Source organism: Capricornis sumatraensis, chromosome 9 (assembly GCF_032405125.1).
Source record: "Capricornis sumatraensis isolate serow.1 chromosome 9, serow.2, whole genome shotgun sequence".
Taxonomy (NCBI): Eukaryota; Metazoa; Chordata; class Mammalia; order Artiodactyla; family Bovidae; genus Capricornis; species Capricornis sumatraensis.
Window position 1 is genome coordinate 107917549 of NC_091077.1, and position 18671 is coordinate 107936219.

An 18671-nucleotide genomic window follows, 5' to 3' on the forward strand; every position below is an offset into this window, starting at 1 on the left:
TACATTTGATTTGGAGATACTTTTTAAAATTATCTAAAACAATAGTTAAAATAATTATTAAACAATTAATTTATTATATTATATATTAATATATACTATTTATATTAATAATAATATATTACAATATATTAATAATAGTTATAATAAATAATTATTTAAATAATTTAAAATAACTATTCAATTATAGTTCCCTGGTGGCTCAGATGGTAAAGCATCTGCCTGCAATGCGGGAGACCCAGGTTCGATCCCTGGGTTGGGAAGAGCCTCTGGAGAAGGAAATGGCAACCCCTCCAGTGCTCTTGCCTGGAGAATCCCATGGACAGAGGACGGAGGAGCATCGTAGGCTACAGTCCATGGGGTCACAAAGAGTCGGACACGACTGAGTGACTTCATTTCACTTCACTTTAAAATTATTTAGTCTTTGGTTGTTAATTTCTGTTTTTATATGTTTTGTTATAGAAAACTGACCATTGGAACTTTAAGTTTGAGCTTTAAGGTTGTGTTTTGCCTAAAGCTGCATTGTCTGACTGTTCTCTGGCCCCTCTTAAGGTCTAATGTTAGGTGTATCTGGAATGGCCCAGGTCTGTTGACTGTGTTATCCGTGTTGCTCGTGGTCTGATTTTAGGACTGTTAGATTTGCCATCACTTACGTGGTATGTTTTACTCTTTTTAATGATTATTTCCTGTAACTTTTCTTGCTTTTACTTTTATATATTTTAACAATCTTATTCTAGCATGAAAACACAAAATCTTTCCTAGTTTTATTGACACATGTGCCCTCTTTTTAAATTTTGGATTTTTCTCATACTGAATTTTCCCTTAAATTTGTCACTTAACCCCCTTTTAAAAATATTTACTTATACCAAGAAAAACCCTGGCAGCATACTGGGTTTCCCTCTAAGTCTCTCCCTAGCTTTCACCTCCTTTCATATCAGGTTTTAAAAATTCTCTCTTTTCTGTGTCATTACACCCCAGGGATTCTTGAATCTGTTGCAGCTAGGTTGCTCTATCCTGTGTATCAGGTGATTTTGATTGGAAAAGATCACTGGTAATGATAAAATCTCAGACATCGCTGTAACTTTTCATGTTGGATTTTACTCTTGTTTGTAAGCTTATTCTGCCCTTGTTATTCTGGACAGTATATGAAGAAGTGAAGTCAGTCAGTCGTGTCTGACTCTTTGCAATCCCATGGACTCTAGCCCGCCAGGCTCCTCTGTCCCTGGGATTTCCCAGGCAAGAATACTGGAGTGGGTAGCCATTTCCTTCTCCAGGGTATCTTCCTGAACCAGGGATTGAACCCTCATCTCTTGCACTGCTAGGCGAGTTCTTTACAGCTGAGCCACAAGGGAAGCCGACTCATTGGGAAAGACCTGATCCTGGGAAAGACGGAAGGCAAAAGGAAAGGGGCAGCAGAGATGAGATGATCAGGCAGCATCTCTGACTCGGGCGCGAACTTGAGCAAACGCCGGGAGAGTGCAGGACAGAGGCGCCTGGCGCACAGCACAGCGGCCCCTCGGGCTGCGGCTGCGAAGAGCCGGGCGTGACTGACCAGCAGCATCACATTCCTAGTGCTTGTTTATCTTGTAACTGGAAGCTCGCACCTTCTGACTGCCTGCATCCGACTCCTCCCGCTCTCGCCCTTGGTGGCCGCAGATCTGATCGCTTCTGAGTTTGCTGCCTTTGAAGTATAATTGATCTACAACTTATGTTCCTGACATACAACATTGTGACTCCGTATTTCCATACATTTCAAATGTGGAATCGCATGACTTATTTTGCAGCTGGGAGTTTGTGCCTCTTAGTCTCCCTCACCTGTTTCCTTCTTCTTGCCAGTCTCCCCCTTCTGGAAGCCACCGGTTCACTCTCCGTGTCTGTGACTCTGTTTCTGCTTTGCTGTTCATTTGGTTTTAGCTTACATGTGCCAGTGAGCTCTCACCTTGTCTGTCTCTTTCTGTCTGGCTTACTTCATAGGACACATTGCCTCAAGCCTGATAAACGCTGTCAAAACTGACATGATTGTGTTCTTTCATATGCCTGGATGGGGTTCTGTTGTACATGTGTATGTATGCATTTGCGTGTACATCTGTGTGTATATGCGCATGTGTGGGTATGTATATGTGTCCACCGATCCACTTGTGGACACTTGGGCTGCTTCTGTATCTTGGCTACTGTAAATAATGCTGCTGTGAATGTGGGGGTCCATGTATCTTCAAATTAGTGTTTTTGTTTTCTTTAGATTAATGCCCAGGTGTGGCATTGCTGGGTCATATGGTAGTTCTCTGTAATTTTTTGAGAATTTTCTGTGCTGTTTACTGTGGTAACTATACCAACTTAGATTCCCACCAGCAGTGCAAGGGTTCTCTTCTCTGTACGTATAGTTTCTTTTAACTGAAGTCTGTACACTTTTTTAGACATAATTCTCTTGTACACTTAATAGACTATGTAAACATAACTTTTTTATGTACTGGGTAACATTTTACTGTGATACTCTCTTTGTTGCAGTGGTCTGGAAGTAAACCCTCAATATCTCTGGGGTATGCCTGTATGCAATAGGGTGTGTGTAGGTTATGTGCACATATAATACCATTTTAGATAAGGAACTTAGCATCCAGGGATTTTGGTTTTTTCAGGTGTCCTGGAGCCAATCTCCCTCGGATACCAAGATATGACTGCAGTTAGACTCACATGCATGTTTTTTTGAACCGTTTGAGAGTAAGCTGGAGACATCTTGTCCCTTTACCTCTCAGCATTTCATTGTGTTATTTCCCAAGAAACAGAGATGTTTTCTTAGATAAGCAGAAGATAGTTGTCAAATCAGGAGTTTTAACGATACCACAGTCTAATTCACAGTGTATTCAGATCTTGTCAGTTGTCCTAGCAATGTTCTGCAATAAAAGCTGCTATTTTTTCTCTCCCAGTCCAGAGTCACGTATGACATCTAGTTGTCATGTCTTTTTGTCTCCTTCACCTGGAACACTCTCTCAGCCTTTCTCTCAGTTTCTTAACCTGGATATTTTTGAGGTCAGACTTCTGCTGTAAGCCATCTCTCAGTTTGAGTTTCCCCTCATCATTAGCTTCAGGTGGCCCTGTCTGGCCTGTTATTTTCCTGGGGTGTCGCCACAGTTGTTTGCTGTGGGCTCAGTGCGTCTCATCAGGAAGTGCGTGTCGCCTCCTGTTCCATGTGAGAGGTGCTGTCCGTGATCAGTTATGTCTTATGCTTCTTCTCTGTACTTTACGTTTCCCCGCTTTGTGGGAGATACATTGAGAACAGGTAAAATTCCTCATCAGACTTCAGTATTTTAGTTTTAGAATCTGCTGAAGGCTTTCTACTTCCACGGTCCCTTCTGTAACTGTTGGTTTTGTTGCTGTTTAGTCGCTACGTCTGACTCTTTTGTGACCCTGTGGACTGGAGTCTGCCAGGCTCCTCTGTCCGTGGGATTGCCCAGCAGAGAATACTGCCTTGGGGTGCCTTTTCCTTCTCCAAGGGATCTTCCTGACCCAGGGATCAAACCCACATCTCCTGCATTAGCAGGCGATTCTGTACTGGCGAGCCACCAGGGAAGACCTGATTATTTGTTTGCATTTTACTAAAAGGAAGAGCTTTCTTTATTTGTGAGCTTGTGGGTTTATTTTATTCAGTGGGTTCCAGTCCAGTACGACTATTCTTTATCTTGATGCCCCAGTTGTCCCACATTTGGCCAATGGAAGCCCCTTCAAGCTGTCTCCTGATGTATTTCTATATGTTTCCATGACTCTGGCCATTTCTTTACTTTATGCCCCAAATGATCTGTTCTAGGGTTACCTTGTACTTTCCCAGTCTCAGGCCTGAAATAAGCTGTTTCTCTGAGGTTATTATAGAGCATAGCATTTAGAGGTCAAAATCCAGGAGCAAAGTTCTGCTAATTGATGCTACAGTGCCGCGGCATCTAGGCCTTTGTAGTGCAGAGAGCTAGGAAATGTGTGTACACACACACACACACACACACACACACAGACACACACAGACACAGACACACACACAGACACAGACACACACACAGACACACAGACACAGACACACACAGACACACACACAGACACAGACACAGACACACATAGACACACACAGACACATACATATACACACAGACACACATACATATACACACAGACACACATAGACACACACACAGACACAGACACATACATATACACACACGGACACACATACATACACAGACACACAGACATACACACACACACAGACACACAGACACAGACACATGCAGACACACAGACACACACACGCAGACATACAGACGCACACACATATTGATGTAGTTTCTTTAAATATAGATGTATGTTTGTGTGTTTATTTGTATATTTATTCATAAGTTAGTACTGCTGTCTCCTATTTCAGCTCAGTATCATAGGGTCCATTCTATTCGCACATTTATAGGAACTGTTTTGCAGTTCTTTCTCTCAAAATAGAGAACCTGGCTACTTTACCTTACTAGTTTGCTCAGTCTTGGCATTCATGAAAGTTTCAGAATTGCTAAACCTAGAACAACAGAAAGGTTCCAAATAGGAAAAGGAGTGCGTCAAGGCTGTATATTGTCACCCTGCTTATTTAACTTATATGCAGAGTACATCATGAGGAACGCTGGGCTGGAAGAAACACAAGCTGGAGTCAAGATTGCCGGGAGAAATATCAGTAACCTCAGATATGCAGATGACACCACCCTTATGGCAGAAAGTGAAGAGGAACTAAAAAGCCTCTTGATGAAAGTGAAAGAGGAGAGCGAAAAAATTGGCTTCAAGCTCAACATTCAGAAAACGGAAGATCATGGCATCCGGTCCCATCACTTCATGGGAAATAGATGGGGAAACAATGGAAACAGTGTCAGACTTAATTTTTTTTTTGGGGGGGGGGCTCCAAAATCACTGCAGATGGTGACTTCAGCCAGGAAATTAAAAGACGCTTACTCCTTGCAAGGAAAGTTATGACCAACCTAGATAGCATATTCAAAAGCAGAGACATTACTTTGCCGACTAAGGTTCGTCTAGTCAAGGCTATGGTTTTTCCTGTGGTCATGTATGGATGTGAGAGCTGGACTGTGAAGAAAGCTGAGTGCTGAAGAATTGATGCTTTTGAACTGTGGTGTTGGAGAAGACTCTTGAAAGTCCCTTGGACTGCAAGGAGATCCAACCAGTCCATTCTGAAGGAGAGCAGCCCTGGGATTTTGGAAGGATCAGCCCTTCTTTGGAAGGAATGATGCTAAAGCTGAAGCTCCAGTACTTTGGCCACCTCATGCAAAGAGTTGACTCATTGGAAAAGACTCTGATGCTGGGAGGGATTGAGGGCAGGAGGAGAAGGCGACAACAGAGGATGAGATGGCTGGATGGCATCACGGACTTGATGGATGTGAGTCTGAGTGAACTCCGGGAGATGGTGATGGACAGGGAGGCCTGGCGTGCTGCGATTCATGGGGTCGGAAAGAGTCAGACACGACTGAGCAACTGAACTGAACTGAACTGATGCCACCACAAAAAAAAAAAACAAAATAGTAAATAGGTTCACGATTTCTTTATAATTTTTTGGAGGTAAATCCCATATGGGAAACGGGCAGGCTCTGTGTGGCAGCTTCTTTGAGATCTGGCATGTGCTGCTGGTTCTCTGACGTTCAGCTTCCCCTCTCAGTCTCCTTTGCTGGCTTCACCTTCAGTGTTCTGCAGCGTTCTCTCTGTTTTCTTCTCTGTTATTCTATGTGAACACCTTGCATGATAATCTTTACAGCTATAATCAGGATCAAGATTAACTCATTTGTGTAATCCTAGGCCAGTGTCATCCTTTCTTAGCCTTCGGTATATGGAAAGTGCTAAATAGATGTTTGCATGAAAAAAATGTGCAGTTAGATTACTTATGTCTGTGTATACGTAGCATATAGAAGCCTTCTTTGAGAATCCTGAATAAATAAAATATTTGCATACTTCCCAATGAATAATCTTATTTTATTCATTCTAACCTGTGTGTTTATTATGTTGGTTTTTTATGTGTTATCCTCTGTGAAATTGAGGTGTGTCTTTAGTCCTTTACCAGGATTGGTGTGAGTCAGGTGTGAAAAATTCTATTGATTCCTTCTCGATAGCAAGTACCAGCATCAGAACGTCTGAAGATTTATGATGACATAACAGCACAGTTGTTTGGGCCAGTTCTGCTACCATGTTATATGATGACCTGGCGTTGTACGGCATGAAAGAGAGCCTAAAATCCCTATTGCTGGGATTGGAGAGTGCAAGTTGAAATGACTTGGATTCGTTTTCTGTGTTGTATGAGAGCAAGCTGCAGGCTTATGCAGCTCCGCAGAAGACAGGACTGTTAGCTCCTGGAGGGCAGCGGCCTCGTCCTGTGTCTCCACATCAGGGCTCCGCTGCCTGCAGAAGCTTTCCAGCGTCTGTCAGATGACAGGTGCTCACTTGAGCTCCAGCCAGCTCACTGCCAGTGTGAGTCACCCTGCCTGGGCGGACGGCCGGGGCAGGAGCCTCCTCTCGGGGTCTTGCAGGGAGTCTCACTAAGGGTGCTCTGGGCCGCCCTTTGTCTTGGAATCCAGGAGACCAGGGAGCTCGGGTGGGTCTGAATGTGTTGTGACTTCTTTTTCATTTAAAAAAATAACACTTATTCTCTTTATCAACAGGAGTGAAACCTCGGTCTGGTTGGGCTGTCGACCCGTTTGGACATTCACCAACAATGGCTTATCTTCTAAAACGTGCTGGATTTTCTCACATGCTTATTCAGAGAGTTCATTATGCAGTTAAAAAACATTTTGCATTGCATAAAACACTGGAGTTTTTTTGGAGACAGAATTGGGGTATGTAGAGTTAGATGAAAGTGGAAGCTCTTACTTGACCTAGGTATTATTTCACAGGGGTTATGACCTCTTGCTGTTATGAGTTTTATTCAACATGTCAGTCTTGAGAATCAGGTTGCTTAAAGATATGCATAATTATTTTTTCAATATAATTGTGTCAGGAGTCTTTTAAGCATTGGTAAAAATATTTATCTGTAGAACATGGTAGATTCTTCTAAGCCTAAAGGAAGTAAACAAAATAAGAAATTAGTCTTTTGCAAGTAATGCTTTCATTTGATTCTATTTTAAAATGTACCCATTTTACCACAAAGTTGATTGCATTAGAACTGATGTTTATTTAGTTGCTGAGTCACGTCCGACTTTTTTGCGACTCCATGGACTGTAGCCCTTTGGATTCCTCTGTCCATGGAATTTTCCAGGCAAGAGTCCTGGAGTGCATTGCCATTTCCTTCTCCGGAGGATCTTCCCGACCCAGGGATGGAACCCGGAGCTCTGCTGCGTCTCCTGCGCAGCCGGCTGACGCTTTACCACTGAGTCCCTGGGGAATCCCGCCAGTGTTCCTTCTGCCTCTCCTGTCTCTGTAGCTAGTTAGAATTGCCCTTTAAAACCTTCCTCTTGCCCTCCTGGAACAGCTGTCCTGCCTCCCGTGTCGCTTGTTTTCCCACTGTCTTGGTACCGTGGGGCGTCCGCGGATGTGCGCCTCCAGCTCTGTGCTGGAGGAGGGGTGATGAGGTGGGGGCCTGCTGTGGCCTCTGCCTGCCGCGCCCCCGGGCCGTGGTCGGCCTGCCTATGCTCATTTAGCGAGCCCTTATTGCGAGACGTGCGCTGTGCCACGTGCTTCACAGTCACCCTCTCCCTGAGCCTGCGTAGCCATTGCTAAGCTAGGGTCTGTTATTATAGGACCTTTTTAATGTGAAAAGTGGAGGCCATTTGCCAGAACTCAACAGGTGACAGGTATGAAGCCTCGATCTATACCCAGCTCTGTGCTCTTCCGAGGCCTAGGCCCCCTGGCCTCTAGCATCTGCGGCCAGCTGTGTCAAGTTGTCAGTAAAATTTCATCTGAAAAAAGGATTTCATTATTAAGACTGTTCAGCCATTACTGCATTACATCATACTTGTTCTCTGTGTAATCTAGACCCTCATTAAGTGTTTCAGTAGCATCATTTGTAAATTTAGACAGTATCTTTCTCATGGGCACTGTTGTTTTTTCAAAAGGAAACAAATTAACTGTATAACTTGTTATCCTGGAAAACTGAACCTGTAGGGCAGACAGGAGCTTCTGGGGGCTTGCATCCTATATAATTTTATCAGATGCTTAGGAGCATATTTATTTTTGTAGAAAAAGGATCATTTATTTGAGGAAGCCCTACTTAAATTATGGCTTACATTCAAATTGCTTATAAATAGCAGTTGGCATAAAATTAATAGTTTTATGCACCTAATACTATGCTAAGAAGAAATATAGAAAACATCGTTGCCTGTAAAATTATAGTCTTAATTTGATAGAAGGCTAACACCAGCAAATGCAGCAGCTAAACCGAGATGTGTAAGTGAGCTGCTAAATAGTATGGTGGACCTACCCGGTGTCTCTGGACATGTTGCTTGAAAATGATGTTTTGGAATTAAGGTGAGCTTCTTTGTTTGTTGTGGTTGTTAATGAAGCAGTTGTTTTCAAATTTTTTAAATGTATATGGTGCTTGTTTGTTTTTTCTTGTTGTCTGTATTACAAAAGCAATACATTGCTGAGAATTGGAGATCTGTATGTAGAGACGAAGAGGTATTTACAGGTCAGAATTAAAAAACAAAAAATAGCCATTTTTAACTCTTATTAAAGCCCTCCAATCTTACTTTGTGGGAGGCTTCTTACCTCTCAAGGGCAGTGATGCCAACACATACTGGCATTGAGGTTTCAATTAAAAACAATTCTGTGTCGGGAACCAGTACTTGTTTTCTGTAACTTTTTTGTTGGCTTTGTTTTGATTCTTCTCTTTGCGTTTGAAAATTATTTTTACTTTTCCTCTGCCTCTAAGGACAACAGTCAGACTGGCCCTTCATTGGTAAGGGGCCCTCTACAAACTCTGTTGAGTGCACTTATTTCTCGTCACTGCAAGACGAGTATTTCCCCGGTATTTCCACAAGCCCTTCCCTCTCCTTCCCTTATTCTCCCAGTTCCCCGTTTTGCTGTCTTCTTGTCTTCACACCCGGCCTCTGCAGCTACTGGTCCCTCTCAGAGTCCCTGCTCCCCGAGGCAGGCGCAGATGTAGCAGGCGCTGGCAGCCAGGGGTGGCTGTAACTTTGGATGAGCTGATTGTAACTTCTGCTCATTTATATCCTTCCAGGTCAGCGGATGCTGTTTTAGGATGGGGCCTTTCTGTTTCAGTTAAGTTTGGACAGAAGATGTAGGTAGACACTGAGATAAAAGTGTCGTCCTTCCGGCCGGTAGCCATTGAATGCTGCTGGGGTGTGTGTATTAATAGTTAGAGGGGTTGTTGCTTTAGGATGGAGCTTACACTGTGTACGTGTAAAGCAGTGGCGTTCTGAAAGTTTGGGGATGAAATCTGTAAGTCTACTCAGGTCTGTGTGTTGCTCTTTGTTGCAGATCTGGGATCTGTCACAGACATTTTTTGCCATATGATGCCCTTCTACAGCTACGACATCCCCCACACTTGTGGACCCGATCCTAAGATATGCTGCCAGTTTGATTTTAAACGGCTTCCTGGAGGCAGATACGGTTGTCCCTGGGGAGTCCCCCCAGAAACAATATATCCTGGAAATCTCCAGAACAGGTATGGAAATATGCATTTTATAAGTCAGCATCTTGAACAAGTAAGCATTAGTGGCTTGTTGCTGAAGAGTTATATAAATGGGCTTTGGTAGCCAATACTATCCTTTCTCAAGGCATTCATTCAAACGAGATTTAAAGCAGCTGAAAAATGCCAGAGCCTTGCCTGTTTGCCTTCTGTGTTACAACTTAATGGAAAGTGAACAATAGCAGGTCAGTGTACGGTGGATAACCTGTTACACACTCTTTCTATGATCTTCTTTGCCTTTATTATAAAAGCCTCCTGTTGTGTTTGATTGATTTCATATATTGTTGATAATAAAACTTATGGTCTCTATGGTATAAATTGGTAAGAAAAGCAACCCAATTGCAAAAACACGTTCATTGAAATGGATCACATAAACAGCGTAATTATCTGTTCTCTTAATAACAATCTCAGTAATAGTGAATGCTACCCAGCTCTGATGAATACATATCTTTGCATCTTTCTGAAGTTTTTGACTTACTGAAAACTTTAATTAGGAATACTTATTCTCAAAATTTTTTAACTAAAAATCAGGAAATGAATTACTTGTTTTTTCTTAGAAGAAAACTGTCCTAAAGATGGAAGCATCTCATTAAGCCAAGCTACCTATACTTCTAATTCTGGTGCTTTTAAAAGTTTAATTTCTTCACTGTAACATTAATGGTATGTAATACACTAAAATAAAACAGTGTGTTGTAATATAAGACACTCAACTCTGCTAGAAAAGTAATATAGGCTTTTAAATAAAGTAAAATTGTTGCTCTGTGCTCAATAAAATCTGGTTTTAAAAAGAGTGTGTGAGGATGAAGGCATGGCCTGGGTCTCCTTGCACTGGCTGAGTCCTTGTGGCGGTAAAGAAAATACTGCAGCGTGAGCCCCGCGCTGTGGCAGACGCAGAAGCATCTCAGCCGGGAGGCTTCTTAAAGGCATGGATCCGCTACGTATGTCAAAGTCTTCTTTTACAGTTGTTTTGGAGAAAAGTTTCCCAAGATTTGGGATCTGTTTGGTTTCTTTTTTCGGTTCTTGGAGCGGTGAAGAACCTGAACAGCCTGTTAGGGTCAGGCTACTTAGACATAAGAGGATAATTCAGTAGATTATGTCACAAAGGTGCAGTGGAAAGGGGATGGTGGTGGGTTGGTCAGGGTTGGGGGATCCTTGCCTGCCTTCTCGGGAGATCAGCTATTTGCCGCTAAGTGGGGTTTGCACGCCTCCTCTTAGTCCAGTGGTCAGGGGCACCGGGAGACTTCTTGCAGGCTAGCTCGGGGAATCCCCACGCACCCATAGATGGTGCGAGGCCCCTCTTTTTCTTTCTCGGGTGCTGCTGAGAGTGCCTGAGACCCATTCTGTGCAATCCTGTTGATGGTCATGGAACCCTTCAAAGACCACCGGCCCCCTCCCCAACCCCCCTCAGAACACACCTTGTGTTCAGTCAGTTCCAGCGATTCTGAAAGGGGCTTCCAGGCACCAGGGACCTGCAGATGAGTGACTCTATGATGCTCACATGGATTCGTTGCTGCTGTTGTTCGGCTCACAAGCCTCGGAGTCTTAGTTCTGCTGCTTGTTTCCCATGCAGATGGCACCTTCCTCGTGAGGTTCAGAGATCAGACATTGGCATTCCAGTTTAGTGGCACTGGGTTTTTTAACACCTAAAGAAAGTGATTTCCAACTGTCATGTGCAGGTGATACACGCAGCATGTGTAGTTTATCAGGTTTCTCTACTTTGAGGATAAAGAAGCTCCATTCTTCATCAAGATCGGTTTTAGGTCTGCTGCTGCTGCTGCTGCTGCTGAGTCGCTTCAGTTGTGTCCGACTCTGTGCGACCCCAAAGACGGCAGCCCGCCAGGCTCCCCCGTCCCTGGGATTCTCCAGGCAAGAACACTGGAGTGGGTTGCCACTTCCTTCTCCAATGCAGGAAAGTGAAAAGTGAAAGTGAAGTCGCTCAGTCGTGTCCGACTCTTAGCGACCCCATGGACTGCAGCCTACCAGGGTCCTCCGTCCATGGATTTTCCAGGCAAGAGTACTGGAGTGGGTGCCATTGCCTTCTCGTACCATATAATTTGGGATTGTCTGGTGGCTCAGATGGTCAAGAATCTGCCTGCAATGCAGGAGACTGGAGTTCAGTCCTTAGGTCAGGAAGATCCCCTGGAGAAGGGAATGGCTATCTACTCCAATATTCTTGCCTGGAGAATGCCATGGACAGAGGAGCCTGGTGGGCTACAGTCCAGGGGGTCACAAAGAGGTGGACACGGCTGAGCAGCCGCTGCTCACTCGCCGTCTGTTTTACATATGGTGGTGGTTTGCCTCTCGGGTGATCTGATGTGCCTTCCAGTCAGGTGCCCGCCCTGCCGGGTAGAGTGAGTGCAGAGCCGTCGCAGCTGCGCGTCTTTCCCTGTGGCGTTGATGGATGCGCTTGCTGTGAGCTTGCCGTGTGTGCAGCGAGCGTCCACTCCCCCCAGCTGGGCAGTGTGGCCCTTGGCTTCCCAGCACTGACACTCGCTGAGCAGCAGCCTGGGAGTCGGGACGGGTGCTGTGTGGAAGAGGCACTTCCTCCGAGTCTGTGCCTGCTTCCCTCTTCTGTGTCTCACACGTACGCGTGCCACGCATGGCGCATCTAGAGGAGCCTTGGGACGCACTTCTGTGCCGATTGCCTGGAGGGTCTAGCTGGATGCTCATTTATCCTTCATCTTATATCTGTGATTTATGTACTCATTTTTCCTCTTATTTCTTTAGGTCTTAGACATCTTCCTATGTGATTAATCTCATTGTATGTGTGCTTTTTAATTATAAGTAATAATTTAAAATTGTTTTTGGGAAATATGGAATATTAGTAAATTACTAGTAAAAATTAAGTTCTATATTGAATGGTAATCTCAAAAAACTAAGTATTATGTGTTAAGTAAGAATATTATGGTTATATTTTATTCTCCAAGTTAATAAATTTTTGCTAATTTAATATTTGCAGAACAATTTCAGAGACCATCAGTATAAAAAGAGCATATGAGATTCTACGTTTAGTTCAGTGTTTTTTCATAGTTTCTATAAAATGCCTCTTTCCATCATTGATGTTCTTTGAGATTTCTTCATAAATTTTTATATCGTGAATTAGACTCTACTTCTGGATAATCCTTGAAGTGAAAATTGGAATACTGAGTAAAAAATCATGTTTGTCATCTATCACTGTTTTTAAGCTTTGGCACTAGAAATACGGAGAACTCCTCAGGGCTCATCTGCTTGTTTAATTTCACTTTCAGAAGCTCTTCCTCTTACTTTGTGTTCCCAGACTTTCTCAAATGGGGCCCCCATTCAGCGTCTCCCAAAAGGTTTTCTAGAGAGTATAAGTGGAATATAGAAACTTATCAGCACACTGCAGTTAGCTGCCCTTTTGAGTCGGGGGTTGGGGCTCAACACACTGCAGTTGGCTGCCCTTTTGAGTCAGGGTTGGGGCTCAGCACACTGCAGTTAGCTGCCCTTTTGAGTCGGGGTTGGGGCTCAGCACACTGCAGTTAGCTGCCCTTTTGAGTCGTGGGTTGGGGCTCAGCACACTGCAGTTAGCTGCCCTTTTGAGTCATGGGTTGGGGCTCAGCACACTGCAGTTAGCTGCCCTTTCGAGTTGGGGGTTGGGGCTCAGCACACTGCAGTTAGCTGCCCTTTGAGTCGGGGGTTGGGGCTCAGCACACTGCAGTTAGCTGCCCTTTTGAGTCGGGGTTGGGGCTCAGCACACTGCAGTTAGCTGCCCTTTCGAGTCGGGGTTGGGGCCCAGCACACTGCAGTTAGCTGCCCTTTCGAGTCGGGGTTGGGGCTCAGCACACTGCAGTTAGCTGCCCTTTTGAGTCGGGGGTTGGGGCTCAGCACACTGTAGTTAGCTGCCCTTTGAGTCGGGGGTTGGGGCCCAGCACACTGCAGTTAGCTGCCCTTTTGAGTCGGGGTTGGGGCTCAGCACACTGCAGTTAGCTGCCTTTTTGAGTCATGGGTTGGGGCTCAGCACACTGCAGTTAGCTGCCCTTTTGAGTCGGGGGTTGGGGCTCAGCACACTGCAGTTAGCTGCCCTTATGAGTCATGGGTTGGGGCTCAGCACACTGCAGTTAGCTGCCCTTTTGAGTCGGGGTTGAGGGTCAGCACACTGCAGTTAGCTGCCTTTTTGAGTCAGGGGTTGGGGCTCAGCACACTGCAGTTATCTGCCCTTTCGAGTCGTGGGTTGGGGCCCAGAGAGAGAGAGGCCAGAATAGCTCATGCAGTTGCTCAGCTGTGTCTGCTGATCAGTATGGAGGACACCGACAGATACTCAGAGTATTGATGGGAGAAGTTGAGTGAGTTGGTTTCTTCCTTTAGAAGAGGAAAACGGTTCTATAATTGGCTTCATTCAAAATAACTTTATGTTTAACTAGGCAATTTTATTTATTTTTTTTAATTAGGCAATTTTAGATTAACTTAGAGGAAGGGATATTAATTCAAAGCAAGCAGAGTTCATGTAGATGAGAAATCTATCTTGTTGGACTGAATTATTTTATGGCACAGGCTATCTGGCAGTCAGTCTCCGTGGCTGACCTTTGGAAGGGCACTGATGCCCTCAGCAATTTATGCCAAAGCTGCCATGTGCCTTTATTTCTCTAAGGACGTTCCATGGAAAAGCTGTGGGGTTTTTCCCTCTGATAAGAATTTATCAATATTTTAGAGGGATAGTAAAAATTAGTGTAGTAGTTTACAACAGTCTGCCTGGTAAATTATGCTAAACTAGAACACAGGCAGAATACACGCTCCTCTGTTTGAGTGTGGCTCACTTTGTCATGAGTGGCCCCACGGTGTTAGCAGTCCTCTTTCCCTTTTGCAGGGCTGAGATGCTTCTGGACCAGTACCGAAAGAAGTCAAAGCTTTTCCGCACCACAGTTGTCCTGGCCCCGCTGGGAGACGATTTCCGCTACACTGAACGCACCGAATGGGATCATCAGTTCAAGAATTACCAGCTGCTTTTTGATTATATGAATTCTCACCCTCAGTATAATGTTAAGGTAATGAGAAATACTTTATCATGATGCTGTAGTTGAAGGTGAACCTTCATTATTAAAGGAGGCGGAAACACAATAGCCTTAGTTTGTTTGTCCCACATCCTGGTATTTCTTAGAACATGTAGTTCTTCTGTAAAAGTATAATTTATGAAGGGGAAAATTAGTGTACATTTCAGTTCCATTTCTAAAGCTGTCCCTCTCTTACCACTCATTGAGGATTAAAGAGGTGTTCCTCTGTGTGGCTGAAAACACGTACCTCCTAAGCTGGGGTGCTCATTTTCCGTGTGTCCTCTTCTCCTGCTAGCGCGGGAGTTCTCTGTTGCTCTCGGCTGCTTCCTGTGATCTAGCAGTGTGCCTGGCAGATGCAGACACGCATGTCAGGAATTTTGCAAACAAACGTCTTGTATCCAGAGACTACACTTGCATTTTTCTTAGATGAGAAGTCTTCTAAAATTCATCACTCGTCTGTCATTCCTGCTCTTTTTCTCCCCCTCTGGGAAGTTTAAAATGCACCCTAAAGGTTTGGGAGTGGCATGAGTTCCGCCCCGACCACTGCTCCCCAGTGCCCATGACCCGGCACAGCACTCGGCAGCTCAAGGCCACCCTTGTTTCCGCTGTGCTCCACCGCCATCTCACTCCTCTAGAATTGGGAGCAAATCTCGGACAGCGTGTACTTTTGTCTATAACCATTTCATTATGTTTCTAAATGATAAGGACACTGTGGAAAAATATGATCGTAATACCACTATCACATCTGAAAGACTAGCAGTGATATCATATATCCAGACACCTTCCAATTTTACTCATCTCATAAAAGCATTTTAACAGATGGGTTGCTTGAGTGAGGACTTGAGCAAGAGTCCTGTGGACCCCAGGTGAGAAGCTAATTGCCCAGCAGTGTATTACGCTCGCACACAGAGCTGTTAGACAGCGAAACACTGTGAGGATGCAGTGGAGGGAAGCGGGATCACCCGTGGGAAGCGAATCCGAGCTTATGAAGGAGAACCACACGATACTGAACAGGCGAGTAAGCCTAAAGAGAGCGTCACGGGGTTCGAGAGACTTAACTTGAATCTCAGCCAAGGCATAAACTGTGAGTGCTGAACCCGTGTGTAAGTTGTCTCTGTGCTTCCCTCCAAGAGAAAGCGCACACAGGGACAGCTGATCGGAGGGGCGCACGCATACACCTCGAAATGCACCTTCTTGGGGAATGGAGCCGCTGCATGACTCTGAAAAATTTAATCCTGTCTTTAACATTTCACCTGTTTCTTCCTTTGCCCACTAGAAAAATCTTTAAAGTAATTTGAAAAGTTAATGTATCACGTACATAGGAGTGCACAGACCATTAAGTACACAGAGAATATTTTCAAGTTTTAGAACACCCATGTAATATTAAAAAGGATATATATATATGTATGTATGTATGTATAACTGAGTCACTTTGCTGTATAGCAGAGATTGGCATAACATTGTAAACCAAATATACTTCATTTGAAAGAAGAAAAAAACACCATGTAAGCACTATCCAATATATAGAACATCTCTAGCCTCCCAAGTCGTTACCAGTTCCTGCAAGAGTAGCCATCGCTTTCGTCTATGTTTTTTAATTTATATTCATCTATTTTTAATTGGAGGATAATTGCTTTACAGCTTTGTGTTGGTTCCTGCCGTGTATCAGCATGAATTAGCCAGGAGTGTGTGTCCGTCCCCTTCTTGCGGAGCCTGCCTCCTACCTCCCACCCCGTCCCGCTCTTCTGGGTTGCATCTTTGTGATCTCTGGTGCCTGTTTCTGAATTTTATGAGAAGGGACTTTTAAGTACGTGTTATTTTGTGTCTCACTTTTTTTTTGCTGCACATTATGTTTTGAAATTCATCTCCTGTCACGTGTTCCATGTTACCTGTGTCGTGTGACATTGATGAGCATGCCACCATCTATCCGCTCTGTTGTTGGTGGACACATGGATTGTTTTCAGCGTTGGTTCATTACAGGTGACACTGCATTGACCGTTCTGTGCAGTGTATGTGCATGAGTTTATGGGGGTATAAAGTGGGACGGCATTTTGGGGTTATTGGGCATGCGCACATCCGACTTCAGTAGATATTGTCAAATAAAACTCCAAAGAAGGTCCACTGGGCGTCGCAGCCTAGGACAGCTTGAGTTGTTCCACTTCCTCACTCAGACTCGCATGATCAGAACACTTTTTTCCTTTTATGATGGATGTGATCGTTTCATTTTGTATTTCCAGTAGTTAATGAGGTTGAATCTCTTCTCATAAGTTTATTGCCATTTGGGTATCCTCTTTTGAGCAGTGCTAAGTCTTTTGATGATTATTTTATTAAATTGGATCGTCTGTCTTTTTCCTAACCACTTATATTTCTCTTACGTATTTTGGATTGAGTCTTTTTCCAGATAAAAGTTATGCAAATGTTATCTCCCACTATGTAGCCTGTGTTTCCTCTCTCTTAATGCTCTTTTGAGGAACAGAAATTGTGAATTTTAATGGAATCTTATGGTTAGTGCTTGTTATGTTTTGCTTAAGAAACTTTTGTTTACCCATGGTCATGAAAATCTGTTTCTTATGAAGCTGCACTCTAGAAGTGCTGTTGTTCTGCCTTCAACATTTAGGTCGATAGTATGGCTGGAATTAGTCAGTTCAGTTCAGTCACTCAGTCGTGTCTGACTCTTTGCGACCCCATGAACCGCAGCACGCCAGGCCTCCCTGTCCATCACCAACTCCCGGAGCTTACTCAAACTCATATCCACCCACCCATCCAACCATCTCATCCTCTGGCGTCCCCTTCTCTTCCTGCCCTCAATCTTTCCCAGCATCAGGGTCTTTTCAAATGAGTCAGCTCTTTGCATGAGGTGGCCAAAGTATTGGAGTTTTAGCTTCAACATCAGTCCGTTCAATGAATATTCAGGATTGATCTCCTTTAGGATGAACTGGTTGGATCTCCTTGCAGTCCAAGGGACTCTCAAGAGTCTTCTCCAACACCACAGTTCAAAAGCATCAATTCTTTGGTGCTCAGCTTTCTTTATAGTCCAACTCTCACATCCATACATGACTGTTGGAAAAACCACAGCCTTGACAAGACGGACCTTTGTTGACAAAGTAATGTCTCTGCTTTTTAATAATGTTTGGAATAGATTGTTGTATATTGTCTGAGGGGAGGGATCAAGATACTTTTTGCCCATGTGAATATCAAGCACCATTTACTGAAAAGACCATAGTTTGCCCATTTCTATGCAGTGTCATCCCTGTTATTAATCATGAGTGGAGATGCATTTCCGTGTGGGTCTGTGTCTAGACTGTCTGCTCACTTTTGTCTGTTGGACTAGTTTCATACTTTCAGCTTCATAGGAGATCTTACCGTCTGATCGTGAGTCTCCTCCTCAGCACTCTGCCTTCCTTATGGTCCAACCCTCACTTCCATACACTAACTATTGGAAAAACTGCAGCTTCGAGTATATGGGCCTTGGTCAGCAGAGTGTTCCCTCTGCTGTTTAAGATGCTGTCTAGGTTTGTAATAGCTTTTCCTCCAAGGAGCAAGCGTCTTTTAATTTCATGGCTGCAGTGACTTTGGAGCCCAAGAAAATACAGTCTCTTACTGTTCCATTTTTGCCCCTTCTGTTTGCCTTGAAGATGGGACTGGATGCCATGACCTTCACTTTTTGAATGTGAGTTTTAAGGCAGCTTCTTCACTCTCCTCTTTCACCTTCATCAAGAGGCTCTTCAGTTGATCTTCACTTTCTGCTATAAGGGTGGTGTCATCTGCATGTCTGAGGTTATTGATTTCCTTTATTTCAAGAATTTTTGTCCTTCAAATCCTGGCTGCTTTGAGGGCCCTTAGATATCTTCAAACATTTTTTTCTGTGTATTAAAACTTGTCTGTCTAGTTGTATTTGTTCTCTGTGAGATGTTTAAAGTTGCTTAAGCAAGCTGAAAGTGTAAGCTTATTTTCTTCTCATGAAAGGACAAACAAAAATAAGCAATTGGATTTAGGTGACTGAG

The 18671-nt window shown here is 44.0% G+C and overlaps 1 protein-coding gene across 1 annotated transcript in view; it reads left to right on the forward strand.

Annotated features, from left to right (window-relative positions):
• MAN2A1 (mannosidase alpha class 2A member 1) overlaps window positions 1–18671 on the forward strand; it is a 197526-nt gene that overhangs the window by 86239 nt on the left and 92616 nt on the right. The window contains exons 6-8 of the mRNA XM_068979768.1: window positions 6675–6848; window positions 9448–9634; window positions 14484–14661. Of these exons, the coding sequence (XP_068835869.1) occupies window positions 6675–6848; window positions 9448–9634; window positions 14484–14661 (539 nt within the window). The remainder of the gene's footprint in view (window positions 1–6674; window positions 6849–9447; window positions 9635–14483; window positions 14662–18671) is intronic.